General features: G+C 42.2%; 2 protein-coding genes across 2 annotated transcripts; one reads left to right on the top strand and one right to left on the bottom strand.

Moving 5' to 3' along the window:
* Positions 1–1,183: 1,183 nt before the first annotated feature.
* Positions 1,184–3,980, top strand: LOC112253158 (interferon regulatory factor 1-like). Its single transcript, XM_024425180.2, has 8 exons — positions 1,184–1,314; positions 1,689–1,788; positions 2,452–2,631; positions 2,743–2,835; positions 2,985–3,137; positions 3,259–3,311; positions 3,448–3,541; positions 3,674–3,980. Exons 1-8 carry the CDS (start codon positions 1,228–1,230, stop codon positions 3,751–3,753), a joined length of 840 nt encoding a protein of 279 aa, XP_024280948.1. The 5' UTR covers positions 1,184–1,227; the 3' UTR covers positions 3,754–3,980.
* A 439-nt stretch (positions 3,981–4,419) lies between these two features.
* LOC112261025 (nucleolar RNA helicase 2-like) lies at positions 4,420–15,481 on the bottom strand. The gene is made up of 9 exons (XM_024436386.1): positions 15,478–15,481; positions 15,113–15,298; positions 14,811–14,956; positions 14,071–14,220; positions 9,762–9,923; positions 9,293–9,646; positions 9,002–9,136; positions 4,968–5,012; positions 4,420–4,653 (listed from the first exon to the last, which is right to left on the bottom strand). Exons 1-9 carry the CDS (start codon positions 15,479–15,481, stop codon positions 4,420–4,422), a joined length of 1,416 nt encoding a protein of 471 aa, XP_024292154.1.
* Between the last annotated feature and the right edge of the window lie 1,518 nt (positions 15,482–16,999).

Here is a 16,999-nt window from a genome sequence, read left to right as displayed (position 1 = left end):
TTTGTAAGACGGCCCACTCCTAGGGAGAGTTTCAACAGTGCTGAATTTTCTGCATTTATAGACAATTTGTCTTACCGTGAATGGATCAACATCAAGGCTTTTATAGATACGTTTGTAACAATTTCCAGCTTTATGCAAGTCAACAAATCTTAATCTTAGGTATTTTGAGATCTCTTTTCTTCAAGGCATGGTTCACATCAGGCAAATGCTTCTTGTGAATAGCAAACTCATATTTTGTGAGTGCTTTTTATAGTGCAGGGCAGCTCTAACCAACATCTCCAATCTCGTCTCATTGATTGGACTCATGGTTAGCTGACTTCTGACTGAGCTTTTGAAGAAGTCATTAGCCTAGGGGTTCACACACTTTTTCCAACCTACACTGTGAAAGTTTAAATGATGTATTCAATATAGACAAGAAGAAATAAAATAATTTGTGTGTTATTAGTTTAAGCACATTGTGTTTGTCTATTGTTGTGACTTAGATGAAGATCAGATCTAATTTTATGACCAATTTATGCAGAAATTCAGGTAATTCCAAAGGGTTCACATACTTTTTCTTTTCCACTGTACATAGAGGAGGGGCCTTAAAGGGTGCTGTGTGGGTGTAATATAGTTTCCTTGAAATTACACACTTCTCAGGGAACCTAGCTACCTGTCAGTGTGTGCACCGGTAGTTTAAGGAAACCCGTCAGTGTGAGCACACAGGAGGTTTGAGGATTCCATGCGCAGGTTAGTGAAGTAGCTATTATCAGGATTATTCTAAACAGTGGGGGGATCAATGGGGGATCAATTATAGTCAAATATGAAAGGATAAGGATCACAAAACATAGACCAGTCATTATTAAGCATGGTCTGGTTCATTTCTGAAAAGCAGTCTAGTTGGACAAAATCGTGCATGTTCTAAACAGTTTGGTGATTGCAGAATTGAGTCAGTTGTATAACTAGTTGAGTGGGATCGTTGAAGAAAAAAGCTGTCATGCAGTATTTATTTCTATTTGTTATAATCTTTGAGAGATTCACCTGACTATTTAGGGTCATTCCTCACCTCATTTTATAATCACCAGAACATACACATACTCACTTATCAAGCACAGTTCTGAATGCTGAATACCCTGGACAAGACATTGATATAGTTGAACATAATACAAATACATTTAGGTACAAAATGTGTTTTATTGAATGTCAGGTGTGAAGTAAGGCAGACTGCAATCCTAGGTTCATTAGAAGATGCATCAAGGTCGTCTAAGACTGCGACCCTGGCTTGAGGAGCAGATACAGTCAGGGAAATACCCAGGGGTCACCTGGCGTGATGAGGTAAAACATTGTTTCAGATGTTTAAATAATTTTACAACAAAAATGTCATAATCCAGATTGTCATTGCTTTTGTTCTTGTACATTTGTAGTATGATTATACTGTACACTTAAATGCATTTAGGTCTGATACAAAATATCTAACATAAGCAAGATTTTTATGTAAGACTTCACTCACACCAGAAAATGCTTAAGTCCATATCCAACAGGTCTCAAATCTCAAGTGAAATATCTTTCTGGTTATAACCAATATAATTTAAGTCCCCTTTCTAATAGAAGTCTCACTTCTTTCTTTTGGGAATATACTGCTTTTGTCACAGTCCAGATATGAAAAGATAAAAGGTTTACCATTTGAACTACTCTGCTTTGAACTTTAGACAGCTCAAGTTTTTCAGATTCCTTGGAAGCATGCGGCTCGACATGGTTGGAATATAGACAAGGACGCCACTTTGTTCCGAAACTGGGCGATACACACAGGTAAGAAGCAAGTTCAGACACCAATGGACAAAGCTCTCTGATTGCACCATGAAAAGCTCTCTTCCACCACGGTATGAAGGTATTATGTATACCCAAGTTTCTCATGGTCCGTTGCTGGTAAAGTGCATTTGTCACATCTCTAAAGCAAGTTAGAATAGCAGCAAATGTATCAGTTTGCTTGCTCCAATATTTGTCACTGATACTTGATATTATAAATTATAATACATCCAGGTCAGCACTAAATATCCACTTCATGGACCTAAAGAACAGAGTTCTGCATTTTTACATCACCCTTGTGGATTAAACCTTATCAAAGATTTGAGCCTTATTCTCATCTTCAATGTTCAATGGCCATAGCAACTGAAACACTGAAAAGCCATCTGCTTGTAAACACGTCACACAAGTCAAACTCAATTTTTATGATGTATTCAGATCTATGGATGGGAAAATCCATTTCCATTGTTGTAAATATGGATGATTTTATCAATTGCTGAAAAAAAAATCTGTACTGACAAGGGCAACAAATTGACCTATTTGTGCATGTTTTCCAAGTCAGTAGTGAGAACCTTTGGGATAAAACAATACTTGCTCATCCTTGCTTGTATTTAAAATGACACCGTTCAGTTTTCCTTAGATTAATTCATTTTATCCCTTTGGTTCAAGGCAGATACAAACCTGGAATAGACAAGCCTGATCCGAAGACATGGAAAGCCAACTTCCGATGTGCCCTGAACTCTTTACCCGATGTGAAAGAGCTACAAGACAAGAGCATCAAGAAGGGCAGTAATGCTTTCAGGGTTTACATGATGCTGCCTGTTATTAAAATGACCAAACAAAGAAAAGGTGAGTAGCTTTAGAAAGCTATCAAGAGTAAACATCTCAATGACGGAATATAGCCCAGTGATAATAATGACAGTCGTGTTATTTGCTGCCATTTACTTTGTTGCTGTCTAGGACTAAAGGAGTCAGATGTTGCCATAAAACAAAGTCTGATCTCCCTCTCAGAAACTCACGCAGGTTCTTGTGCGCCACTGGATAGATTTGCAGGTAGGGACAACTAACTACAGTGTATTGGCAGAAAGTCACTGTCCTGCATTCTCTTATGGCGTGTTGATCAATGGATTGGGTTCTCTTGGTATCAAGCCGTCTGTCAAATTCAATGTGTAATTAAGCATCAGTCACCTCTGTTTCCATAGAGGTTTTCCTGAAGTATAGAGGTGGGCAGGCCAGTCACAGCCCTGGTATATTTCATGTCAATGACAATTACCCTCCCTACAACACCATAAAGGATGAACAGTCACCAGAACAGTCCTACTCTCACCAGTCATCCTTAACACCTGAAGTGCATGGTAAGAGCTGCTATGTATATAGTTAAGTGCCAATGTATGTACATACAAAAGTAGTTCAAGCGCATTACTTTTTTTCTTTCTAGAAATAACTTTATGCATGGCCTTATTTTTACGTACACAGAAAGATCTGATACTACCACTGACGACAATGAGCAAGCAGAGGCTGTATTCAAGGTAAACTAGCAGTTGAAGTTTCTGTGATTTCAGAATTGTCATTTGTAAGTTCGTTAATATGGCTAATATATGTACACAAATTAAAATGACATTCCATGCATCTACAATTTTAAACCAGTGATATGTGCTCCTGCAGATAGTTGATCACCTAAAAACCATAGAGCACTGGAGCCAGTCTAATGAAAACAGAAGCTGGAGGGCAGCAGCCACCGGCTGGGTGGACTGTTACTGTAAGACACTTGGCTACTGCCTACTTTCTCTTTACTCTCTAAACGGACAACTTTTTCAAATAATTTCCTCAGATATGGTTAACTTTTTTGGGTGGGAAATTCTTCTCAATATGTTTATCCTCCACTCTACAGGTGAGGATATGGATTACTTGGGGTATCCCGTACAGACCGATTGCTACACACACAGTGCACAGCAAAGACCACTTCTATAAGACGAGTGGGAGCAACATGCATCTAACAGACTGCCATGCTAAAATCCCTGAAAAAGGTGGAGACATTTTTCTTCCAAGGAAAGCCCAATTCTATAATGCTGTATTCAGATGAACTGTAAGACTCTGACCAAGCAGTTGAGAGCACATACAGTACATTAAAAACTGAGTTAATCACATTAAGCTGAACTGTCATTGTAGAATAGATTTTTTTCTCTTAAAATGTTTGCCTTTTATTAAACTTAAATTGACAAAAGGCCTATATGTTTAAAGTTGTTTTCATTATAACTACAAACTTAAATTGAGAGTATTAGCACAGTATCTCAGGAAATGCCCTTTGAGATGCATGAAGCAATGTCCATGGAGGAATTTCTTTCTTTAGGATAAAAAGGAGCAGGTACAAAAAAAAAAAAAAATAGAGCAGACAACCATTTAATTCCTCAGACCACCCATAATGAAAAAACATCTCATTCCAATGAATGAGTTTATCAAGTAGAGATAGTGAAATATATAATTGCAAAGCAATCAGCTCATACATATTTTGGGGATGTACTTTCGGGCACAGGGTTAGCCAGGGATGGCCAGTCTCAAACACCAGTAAAAACCACCAGCTTGCTGTGCAGGAAACAGACAGCCATGTCATTAGTCCAGAGAACGGGAAGTCTGTGGTTAATAATCAAATGCACTGCTGAAGCTGTGTTTATGACTGCCTCCACCTCCTCTCCAGTTGCCACCACCACCGCCGCCATTTCTGAAGCCATGGCCACCCCCTCGTCCTCCACCACCACGTCCACTGAACGAGCGTCCGTATCCACGGTCACCACCCATGCGCTGTTTCTCCTCCAGCTCAGGGAGCTCTGTGGCGATTGACAGCTGCCAACGCCTACCATCCTGCCATGCATCCTGAGGAAAATAAAACTGGAGTGGTCACCACAAGTACCATAGTGTCTCTGTGTTACTAACCACATTATCTACGTTTTTTGTTTTGTGAAGGAGGGATTGCTTTTGTTGTGAAATTTGAGGAGTAGCATCACTCATTCAAAGCTTGACAGTACGGCTGGGGAAATAATACTCCAAACTGCACACGATGAAAATTCAGTTTGAAAAAAGGGCTTGGATAATTGCTCCTCTTAGCTTTGAATCACTTTACACCAAGCCTTTTACATGTGTCCAATTGCTCACAGTTAAGAGGAAAGGTATCTCTGCTTTCTACTTACTTGGTACTCCTTTACTTTGTCAGCTGGAACATCTAAACAGACTCCCTGCAAAACAAAATTCACTCATAATATAAATATTTTCACTTAACATTAGGCAAGTCAATTACAGTCTCAATAGTATTGTCATTATAGTACCAACATTGAATGAGGGTGGTTTTATTTCAAAGGTGAAAACAGAGACGTCACCTGTCCCCTCCCGACCTGAGGCACATTAAATCAAATCAAAATCAAATCAAATTTTATTTGTCACATACACATGGTTGTATGTACTTCCGGCGCCGACAGAGATGGCCGCCTCGCTTCGCGTTCCTAGGAAACTATGCAGTTTTTTGTTTTTTTACGTGTTATTTCTTACACTAGTACCCCAGGTCATCTTAGGTTTCTTTACATACAGCCGAGAAGAACTACTGAATATAAGATCAGCGTCAACTCACCATCAGTACGACCAAGAATATGTTTTTCGCGATGCGGATCCTGTGTTCTGCCTTACAACCAGTGTAACCGAGTGGATCACATGCAGCGACCAAAAAAAAAAAACGACTCAGAAAAAGAGGGAAACGAAGCGGTCTTCTGGTCAGACTCCGGAGACGGGCACATCGTGCACCACTCCCTAGCATTCTTCTTGCCAATGTCCAGTCTCTTGACAACAAGGTTGATGAAATCCGAGCAAGGGTAGCATTCCAGAGGGACATCAGAGACTGTAACGTTCTCTGCTTCACGGAAACATGGCTAACTGGAGAGACGCTATCCGAAGCGGTGCAGCCAGCGGGTTTCTCCACGCATCGCGCCGACAGAAACAAACATCTTTCTGGTAAGAAGACGGGCGGGGGCGTATGTCTTATGGCCAACGTGACATGGTGTGATGAAAGAAACATACAGGAACTCAAATCCTTCTGTTCACCTGATTTAGAATTCCTCACAATCAAATGTAGACCGCATTATCTACCAAGAGAATTCTCTTCGATTATAATCACAGCCGTATATATCCCCCCAAGCAGACACATCGATGGCTCTGAACGAACTTTATTTAACTCTCTGCAAACTGGAAACGATTTATCCGGAGGCTGCATTCATTGTAGCTGGGGATTTTAACAAGGCTAATCTGAAAACAAGACTCCCTAAATTTTATCAGCATATCGATTGCGCAACCAGGGGTGGAAAGACCCTGGATCATTGTTACTCTAACTTCCACGACGCATATAAGGCCCTGCCCCGCCCCCTTTCGGAAAAGCTGACCACGACTCCATTTTGTTGATCCCTGCCTACAGACAGAAACTAAAACAAGAAGCTCCCACGCTGAGGTCTGTCCAACGCTGGTCCGACCAAGCTGACTCCACACTCCAAGACTGCTTCCATCACGTGGACTGGGAGATGTTTCGTATTGCGTCAGACAACAACATTGACGAATACGCTGATACGGTGTGCGAGTTCATTAGAACGTGCGTTGAAGATGTCGTTCCCATAGCAACGATTAAAACATTCCCTAACCAGAAACCGTGGATTGATGGCAGCATTAGTGTGAAACTGAAGGCACGAACCACTGCTTTTAATCAGGGCAAGGTGTCTGGTAACATGACTGAATACAAACAGTGCAGCTATTCCCTCCGCAAGGCTATCAAACAAGCTAAGCGCCAGTACAGAGACAAAGTAGAATCTCAATTCAACGGCTCAGACACAAGAGGTATGTGGCAGGGTCTACAGTCAATCACGGACTACAGGAAGAAACCCAGCCCAGTCACGGACCAGGATGTCTTGCTCCCAGGCAGACTAAATAACTTTTTGCCCGCTTTGAGGACAATACAGTGCCACTGACACGGCCTGCAACGGAAACATGCGGTCTCTCCTTCACTGCAGCCGAAGTGAGTAAGACATTTAAACGTGTTAACCCTCGCAAGGCTGCAGGCCCAGACGGCATCCCCAGCCGCGCCCTCAGAGCATGCACAGACCAGCTGGCCGGTGTGTTTACGGACATATTCAATCAATCCCTATACCAGTCTGCTGTTCCCACATGCTTCAAGAGGGCCACCATTGTTCCTGTTCCCAAGAAAGCTAAGGTAACTGAGCTAAACGACTACCGCCCGTAGCACTCACATCCGTCATCATGAAGTGCTTTGAGAGACTAGTCAAGGACCATATCACCTCCACCCTACCTGACACCCTTGACCCACTCCAATTTGCTTACCGCCCAAATAGGTCCACAGACGATGCAATCTCAACCACACTGCACACTGCCCTAACCCATCTGGACAAGAGGAATACCTATGTGAGAATGCTGTTCATCGACTACAGCTCGGCATTCAACACCATAGTACCCTCCAAGCTCGTCATCAAGCTCGAGACCCTGGGTCTCGACCCCGCCCTGTGCAACTGGGTACTGGACTTCCTGACGGGCCGCCCCCAGGTGGTGAGGGTAGGCAACAACATCTCCTCCCCGCTGATCCTCAACACTGGGGCCCCACAAGGGTGCGTTCTGAGCCCTCTCCTGTACTCCCTGTTCACCCACGACTGCGTGGCCATGCACGCCTCCAACTCAATCATCAAGTTTGCGGACGACACAACAGTGGTAGGCTTGATTACCAACAACGACGAGACGGCCTACAGGGAGGAGGTGAGGGCCCTCGGAGTGTGGTGTCAGGAAAATAACCTCACACTCAACTTCAAAAAAACTAAGGAGATGATTGTGGACTTCAGGAAACAGCAGAGGGAACACCCCCATCCACATCGATGGAACAGTAGTGGAGAGGGTAGCAAGTTTTAAGTTCCTCGGCATACACATCACAGACAAACTGAATTGGTCCACTCACACAGACAGCATCGTGAGGAAGGCGCAGCAGCGCCTCTTCAACCTCAGGAGGCTGAAGAAATTTGGCTTGTCACCAAAAGCACTCACAAACTTCTACAGATGCACAATCGAGAGCATCCTGGCGGGCTGTATCACCGCCTGGTATGGCAACTGCACCGCCCTCAACCGTAAGGCTCTCCAGAGGGTAGTGAGGTCTGCACAACGCATCACCGGGGGCAAACTACCTGCCCTCCAGGACACCTACACCACCCGATGCTACAGGAAGGCCATAAAGATCATCAAGGACATCAACCACCCGAGCCACTGCCTGTTCACCCCGCTGCCATCCAGAAGGCGAGGTCAGTACAGGTGCATCAAAGCTGGGACCGAGAGACTGAAACAGCTTCTATCTCAAGGCCATCAGACTGTTAAACAGCCACCACTAACATTGAGTGGCTACTGCCAACACACTGTCAATGACACTGACTCTACTCCAGCCACTTTAATCATGGGAATTGATGGGAAATGATGTAAATGTATCGCTAGCCACTTTAAACAATGCTACCTTATATAATGTTACTTACCCTACATTGTTCATCTCATATGCATACGTTGATACTGTACTCTATATCATCGACTGCATCCTTATGTAATACATGTATCACTAGCCACTTTAACTATGCCACTTGGTTTACATACTTATCTCATATGTATATACTGTACTCGATATCATCTACTGTATCTTGCCTATGCTGCTCTGTACCATCACTCATTCATATATCCTTATGTACATATTCTTTATCCCCTTACACTGTGTATTACAGTAGTTTTTTTTTGGAATTGTTAGTTAGATTACTTGCTCGTTATTACTGCATTGTCGGAACTAGAAGCACAAGCATTTCGCTACACTCGCATTAACATCTGCTAACCATGTGTATGTGACAAATAAAATTTGATTTGATTTATTTAGCAGATGTTAATGCGAGTGTAGCGAAATGCTTGTGCTTCTAGTTCCGACAGTGCAGTAATAACCAACAAGTAATCTAACTAACAATTCCCAAACTACTGTCTTATACACAGTGTAAGGGGATAAAGAATATGTACATAAGGATATATGAATGAGTGATGGTACAGAGCAGCATAGGCAAGATACAGTAGATGGTATCGAGTACAGTATATACATATGAGATGAGTATGTAAACAAAGTGGCATAGTTAAAGTGGCTAGTGATGGCATTAAATGACAAGCCTACCATTTTTCCCTTGAGGAAGGTCATCCCCCGGATCACATCGTCAATCTCCTCTCCAAGCTGCTCCTTTAGACCACGCCAAGCGCAGCCAATGTTGTGCAGCTCCTGGCAGCAGTTCATTGTCATTGTGGTGTAGCCCTGGAAGGTTTGAACAACAAACATGAACATTAAATATAAGTTCAAACCATTCAAGATGAATTTTAAACCATTCAGGGCATTTACATGCCATTCATTATTCAATTGCTACATATAAATGTCACTGAATGTGTGAGTTAGTAGAGCCTGAACACTCACAGCGTCAGAGTTGAGGAGGGACCTCTGCACCAGGGCAGTGGCACCTGATATGTGTGCCAGGGCGGCAGCCAGGGAATCCACGGCCCCACGCTCCTCAATCAGCTTGGTAGCAGCCACACGGAAGTACTCAATGGCTTGGGGAGGCACAGAGTCTAAAAACCTCACTGCGTCTTTACTGGAGGATTTGATGATGTCACTGGGAGTGGGCACTCCAACTCTCTTAAATGTGATGCCTGCTTTCTGCTCTACGTATCGGAGCTGGTCTTCCTCTTTGCGTTGGTAGAAACAGATGCAGACGCCTGCCCTGCCAGCCCTACCAGTGCGACCTGACCGGTGAATGTATGACTCCACATCCTGGTAGAGGGTCAAAGCAACGTTCATGTTTTAATACATTGTTCTTACTAGATCGATTAAAGTGTTACTACACAGGTATAAGAGCAAACTAACAGTTATCACAGTATTTGTCTACCTTTGGGGGTGGGCACTGCACGACCAGGTCTACCTCTGGGATGTCCAACCCACGAGCAGCAACGTTGGTGGCCACCAAGACCTCAAAGGTGCCACTTCTGATGCCTTTCAATGTGATCTCCCTCTGCTTCTGAGGAATGTCCCCATGAAGTGACTGGGAACTCTGTAACATTCAACATTTATCACAATCAGTCAGATAATAAATCAGCCAATGAACCCATTAGAAATAAAGTCAACTACCTCACTTCATTTTCAATGTAATTTACATCTCAAGGTCTAACCTTCCATGTTTATCCTGGTCAGAGCCGGGTGGCCCTATATGCTCACTACGCAATTTGCGTAGGACCCTGCAAATTACACAAGGGCCCCGCCTCCCCCCCGTGTCAAAGTGGGTGTCAATGTTTACAACTTCAATGAGAGGATGAAGCGGAACTATCCTTCTGGTCACGAAAAAAGAAGGAAAAAACAATGAGAGTGAATTGAGGGAACAGCAATCAGGTAAACTTGTGTTCTCTCCTCTCCAATATTGATGTCAGAAAATAACATGAATGTTAAGTTGATGTGCTAGCTTACAGTGCATCTCTCTCTAGTCTGTCTGTCTTGCTAACCTCGCTGGGCAGTGCATCTCTTGGTCTGTCTTTGTCTTGCTTGCTTGCCAGCCACTTCCAGGGCTGTGTCCTGTGACTTTGTGCCTGACAAAAGTGAGAGTGAAATACAACTATTTATTACGTTTGATAAACGCCAACGGGCAATGGTGTTTATAAACTTCAGCTTGGAAAAGATAACCATTCACGTGCACAAAATGAAACTCGCACTTTCCAGCAGCAACCTCTGTGGGGCCCATCCAGACAATATATGGGCGTGATGGCACTCCTCATAGGTGCACATCATTTAAAAACAAGACAATGATTATCTAGTATCTCAGTCAAGGTTTAGTTACAACTCTGGACTAATGCAAGACGGAAAGCAATGGATTGACATTGATTTATATATTGAATTTAAAATGTTGATTAGCTGGGCATACTGAGCAATATGGATGCACATCACTCAGTAAATAATAACCATCAAGTATTCAGCCAGTATTTTATATTTGAAATTATATAAAAGGAAATCTGGGGGAGCCAGTTTGAATGGGCCTGATACAGCTGATAACAACACTATTATTAATTTTACCTATAAATTTACAGGTACTATGCTTAAGTTTGTCAGTAGAGGAGATGCTGGATCATAAGCCAGGTCAAGCACAGACTCAGTCCATCCATCCTGTTGATCCACATCCAGCCTCAGTCAGTACTAACACAGACCCAGTACAGCCGGCTTCAGCAAATACTAACACAGACCCAGTACTGGCAGCTTCAGCAAATACTAACACAGACCCAGTACTGGCAGCTTCAGCAAATACTAACACAGACCCAGTACTGGCAGCTTCAGCAAATACTAACACAGACCCAGTACTGGCAGCTTCAGCAAATACTAACACAGACCCAGTACTGGCAGCTTCAGCAAATACTAACACAGACCCAGTACTGGCAGCTTCAGAAAGTACTAGCACAAGCAGAGGTGTTCAGACCCTAATAGAACAGTTGCTGCTCCACCAAATTACACAGCAGAGTTGGCCCCCAGTCTTAACATACTTAGTGTGCAGAGGTCCATTCAAACCAGGACTGAATTTTTCTTACCCTAAAGACAAGTCCAGAAGAGGTTTCCATTCAGGCTTATTACAGAGACAGCTGTCAAATGGAGAAAAGATTACCAGGAGCTGGCTTTCATACTCAAAAACTACACTGTGTATTGTTTTTGCTGTAAGCTCTTTTCTAAAAGACTACAAAATACAGGAAGGCCTGAATGTCTGGTCAAATATCAACGCCATTCTGAAACACCATGAGGGTAGTCCTGAACACACAGATAATATGATTAAGTGGAGAGAACTTGATCTGCGCCTGTCGGGAACAGACTCTTGACCAGATACAAATGACCATTTGAGGCTGAAAGAAAGAGATGGCCGGATGTCCTTACACGTTTAATAAGTATCACCCAGTCTCTGGCTGAAAGAAACCTAGCATTCAGGGGTTCATCAGATAAACTCTTCCAACCAGATAATGGAAACTTCCTAAAAGAGGTTGAATTACTGGCAACATTTGAAAATCATCTCAGCAAAATTAAAGATGGAGAAACACATGCTCATTACCTTGGGAAGTGCGCATAGAATGAGCTGGTACAGATTGTGAGTGACAAGATTCTGGAAGCAATAGTGACTCAAGTAATTTAGACTCAAAGAACTTCTCCATTATCTTGGACTGTACACCTGACAGTCACCAGGAGCAAATGTCCATTATTCTGAGAAGCGTGGCTTTAAAGGGAAAGCCAGAGATCAAGGAGCTCTTCCTCTGCTTTGTGAATGTTGAGGTTACAACAGGTTTGAATCTGTCCACTGTCATCTTAGATAAGCTGAACGAGCTGAAGATTCCATTTGAAGATTACAGGGGGCAAGCTTATGATAATGGGGCCAACATGAAGGGCAAGCACCAAGGAGTACCAGCCAGACTGCTCAAAAAATATCCCTGGGCCGTGTTCGTCCCATGTGGAGCACATACTCTAAACCTTGTCATTGCAGATGCTGCCAAATCTTTAAAAAATGCCGTTGGATTTTTTGGGCACGTGCAAAAGCTCTTCATGTTCTTTTCAGCTGGCACACAAAGATGGGAGTGTTTTGAAGAAACATGTGAACATAACCGTGAAGTCACGGAGTGACATGATGAGAGAGTAGGCTCCAAAGTGTTCATGCAATCAGGTATCAGGCTTCTAAGGTTCGGGAGGCATTACTGGAAGCCAGACAGACAATCAACAATCCTGTTGGCAAAGTGGAGGCAGAAGCACTTGCAGAGTAAGTTAGGTCCTACCGCTTCTTGAATTACTGTTTCGTATGGTGAGATAATGAGAATGACAAACAAGGTGAACAAGCTCCTCCAATCCGCCTCTATGCAGTTGGATTTTGCAGTGAATTTAATCTCAAAAGCAAAGGCCCCGCTCACTACATACCGGGAAACTGGATTCGCTGAGGCCCAGACAACAGCCAAAAGCATTTATGAAGAAATGAATATGGCGGATATTCTGAAAGAGAGTAGACTGAGAAACAGGTAGGGGCATTTCAGCTATGAGGCTCCTGATGAACCAGTGACTGATGCACTGAAAAACCTTGAAGTCAACTACTTCAACATTGTGGACGACTCTGCTGTGACATCCATGGACATCCATGGATGAGATTTGAAACACTCAACCAAGTGAAAACCAAATATGGAGTGCTGCTGAACTTCAGCACTGCCTCTCAGATGTCCCGTTGATCTTTAAGGGCTCACTGCATGGAAGTTGAAAACACTTTAACCTTCAGAGATGACTGTGACGTCAGTGGAATGGATCTGGCACACCTGATCTTTTCAAAATTAAAGCTCATCAAAAAGCTACCCTAGGTCTTCCATGTCACAGGAACATTTGAGTCATTTGGCCATCATGATGATGACATCATTGATGATTTTGCCTCAATAAAGTGCAGAAGAGGATTATTTTTATGGTAAGATTTTAATTCAAACATTCAAATGTTTACACACTTAGTAACATTTAAGATTGTATGGCAGAAGGGCATTTGTGTAAACGACTGCTTAACTAGGTGACATACTTTCTTAACTTCTTCCAGACAGTCCAGATAGACTGGTGTCCATGCTGAAAATGCCCAGGCTGTAGATGGAACCAAAGTTAATCACACAGCTGTATATTTTTTATTTTACTATTTTGATACTTATAGCTGCAGCCATGGTCTATAGGCTTATGTTCACATTGTATAGACAAAGCTAATTGTATAATATTGTGAGGAATGGACTAATTACCAGGCAGCAGAGCCAAAGCTCAGTGTTATATTTGATTATTTTCTCCATTTTATATTTTCTACAATTTCTTATTTATGTTAATGTTAATATTCACATCTTAAGATTCTATAGGAAATATTATATTCAATAAATATTGTTTGTTTATTCCTCATTCTGTATAGGTCTACTTATTCTTAGACCGACAGATGGAGCAAACTGTTTTAAAGGAGGGAGGATTCTAGTGGGAGCAATGGGGTGTCAGGTGTGACAATGGCAAATGGTTTACATGGCTCACAGGTCAGGCAGGAGGGCCCCTTAGCAGAATTTTGCTTAGGGCCCCTGGGAGGTCAGGAATGGCTCTGATCATGGTATCAATGTCATACCTCACAAATGTTCTGTATGCACTGTGTAACAAAATAAAATAAAAACGCTATGCGAGGTTTCTGGTACCTGTTTTATGGAGGTGTTCATTGACAGCTCGTTGGCATCCTTCTTGGTCTCACAGAAGACGATGGTGCGGCCGTGGCTGCCACTGTACACCTGGACCACATCCCCAATGACTGCAGCCCTCTGAGACCAGTGACACGCAATGGCAAGGTGCTGGGTGGGGAGCAAGAGACCGAGAACTTTTAATAATGCGCTGATAACGACAAAACTGAACCAAACATAACAACCAAACAAAACAAATGAAAAACATTTTTAAATGACTGCCAAGTCAGTATTGTGTGGTATTTTACCAGATTAACATGAACCACAGAATAAGGTAGATGGCATGTAGGCAGGTTAAATATCACTGCTATATGGAAACTGGTTTGCGTGTGAGTGTCAGAAGTGGTAAAAATGTGGCTCACATAGCTTTAAGGCTCACATAGCTTTAGCCAGAGGAAACTGGTTCAGCAAGTAGGATATTTAAGAAACTTGCTGTACATTTCTTAAGAATCATGCTTAAGACATTAACAAAATTTCCATGACCAGGAAAAAAAGTATTAATAGCAGCCTGGTGGCTTCACGTTACTCAATAGAAAAAGGCATAAATTATACATTTGTTTTCTAAAATGTAAATTTCAAAGGTCAACATTTTCATCTGAATTAATCTGAAGTCTGACCAATGTTTAAACCAAAGTGGAAACCATTGTCAATCAAAATAAAACATAAATTGTTGAAAGCATAACATATTTTTTCTTTGTTACCTCTACTGTGGTGGCAGCTTTCTGGGTCTTTTTGCCAATGAGGTCCACATGCTCATAAGTTGGCCTCATGTACTTCTTTGCCACAACATACACCCATGGTGGGCATGTGGCAGAGAAGAGCAGGGTCTGGGGATTGCTCTCAGAGTCTGCACACAGAAAACATTGGATCAGATGTGTGCATTTACTATCGTCTGACTCAGTACTACTGATGAGGTATACTATCAAGGCCTCCCATCCAACCTAAGGTAAACCTACAGTATATGGCCTAAATCAAACAATCCCATATGAAAATGTCTCATTACCTTTTTGGTAAGATGCAGAAAGTATCTCCTCCACCTGTTCTGCAAAGCCCATGTCAAGCATTTGGTCCACTTCATCTAATACAACGTGCTTCAATTGTGACAGGTCCAGTTTGTTATTCTGTAGATGGTCCTTGATACGACCTGGAGTTCCCACTAGGACATCGATGCCACTGCGGATTGCATCAACTGAGGGAAGAAAAACATTTTTTTTACACAAATATGATCAACTTCACCATATGCAATTTACAGTATTACTTTTCACCCAAAAAATAAGGCTGAGGATCTGACTTTTCTGGACCCCGCTTCCCGGCGGCTGGGGTCGTGTGGCTTATGTGCATGTGTGGGATTCTCTACCTTTGCTCTACCCATAGAGAACCTCACTTCATGTTTCTCATTGTCAATCGTGGATGATAATTCTTCAAATTTCACCGGTAAAACATCCACACAGCATCTGTATATCAATAATTTGATCTCAAGCAGTTTCATGGGGATATGCACTTAGATCTACTTTAGCTATAAGCTACAAATTTGAAGTAGCCTACAATGGTGTTTTTAATTATGTGAAGGAAGTGATTTTGATGGTGTTAACAAACTGTAGCATAGCCTACCAATGTTAAATTTCAATCAAAGCACATATTTTGCCTCGCTCACTGTTGTGGCCACATGAGAAAAATGAGACCATTCACACAGTCATCTTAAAATTTCATAAGAAATTATACTGTGGTATTATATCCTGTTCTATTATGTAGAATACTTATGTGATCTTTATTAAGCTTTGATCTAACTTGAATAAAGAAGAAATATCTGCCAGAGTAGCGTTATCTCTACGAGTGTGTGTGGAGTGAGGGTCCGGCAGGCAGCCATAGACTATGCTAGACACCCCTACTCAGCCACAATCCCAATACCTACTAAAACCCCCAATACCACAACACAACACAAAATAACCCCATGTCACACCCTGGCCTGACCAAATAAATATATAAACACAAAATACTAAGACCAGGGCGTGACACATATACATATATCATTGAGTTAATAAAGACGCATACAAACATGGTTTATTTTTTGTTTTCATGAGTAAGGCAGCTCCAAAATGCAGGTGTTTAAGCCTAGCTCATGCTTTCTGTGGTGATGGGGCAAGACAGCAGAAAATATAAGCATTGCACTTGGGGACATTGATGCACATGGGGACACTATGTCACCCACCTTTAGTAAGGGTAGATATCAAGAATGTGAGCCGTTTGGGTGCTGCCATAGAGTTACATCAGAAGTGCCCTTCCAAGAAGGCTAAAGGTAATTGGCCACAGATAAAATGTTGTCAAGTCACGTTATATCTACAGTCGCTTTGATTGGACTGATCATGTCAACATCATCCTTTCAAAATCTTAGTTAGCAGTCATCATCATGAATCAAGTCGACATTCTACTGACAAATCCTTTTTAATAAATCCATTTAAAGATCTGGTCTTTTTTTTTCAACGTTTTGTTAAAAATCGCGCAAAATTTCAACGTCCTGCTACTCATGCCAGGAATTTAGTATATGCATATGATTAGTATGTGTGGATAGAAAACACTCTGAAGTTTATAAAACGGGTTAAATCATGTCTGTGACTATAACAGAACGGGTGTAGGAGGCAAAATCCCAAGGAAAACTGTTCACAAAAAACACAAAAAAAATATCCCTCCGCCAGTCTCTGTATTGTCTATGGCAAGTGAAAATAGATGGCGTCCAGTTTACAATGCCTACAGCTTCCACACGATGTCGCCAGTACTGGCATTTGAGTTTAAGTTTATCCTTGGTTAGATGAGGAATAGGCACTTCCTGTCTTCGGGTACACCAGAGGAAGTTATGAAAGGGAGAATATGGATCATGATTTGAAGACTTGCT

This window comes from Oncorhynchus tshawytscha, linkage group LG01 (genome assembly GCF_018296145.1).
Source record: "Oncorhynchus tshawytscha isolate Ot180627B linkage group LG01, Otsh_v2.0, whole genome shotgun sequence".
Classification (NCBI taxonomy): domain Eukaryota; kingdom Metazoa; phylum Chordata; class Actinopteri; order Salmoniformes; family Salmonidae; genus Oncorhynchus; species Oncorhynchus tshawytscha.
This window is presented reverse-complemented; position numbering and strand designations above follow the sequence as displayed.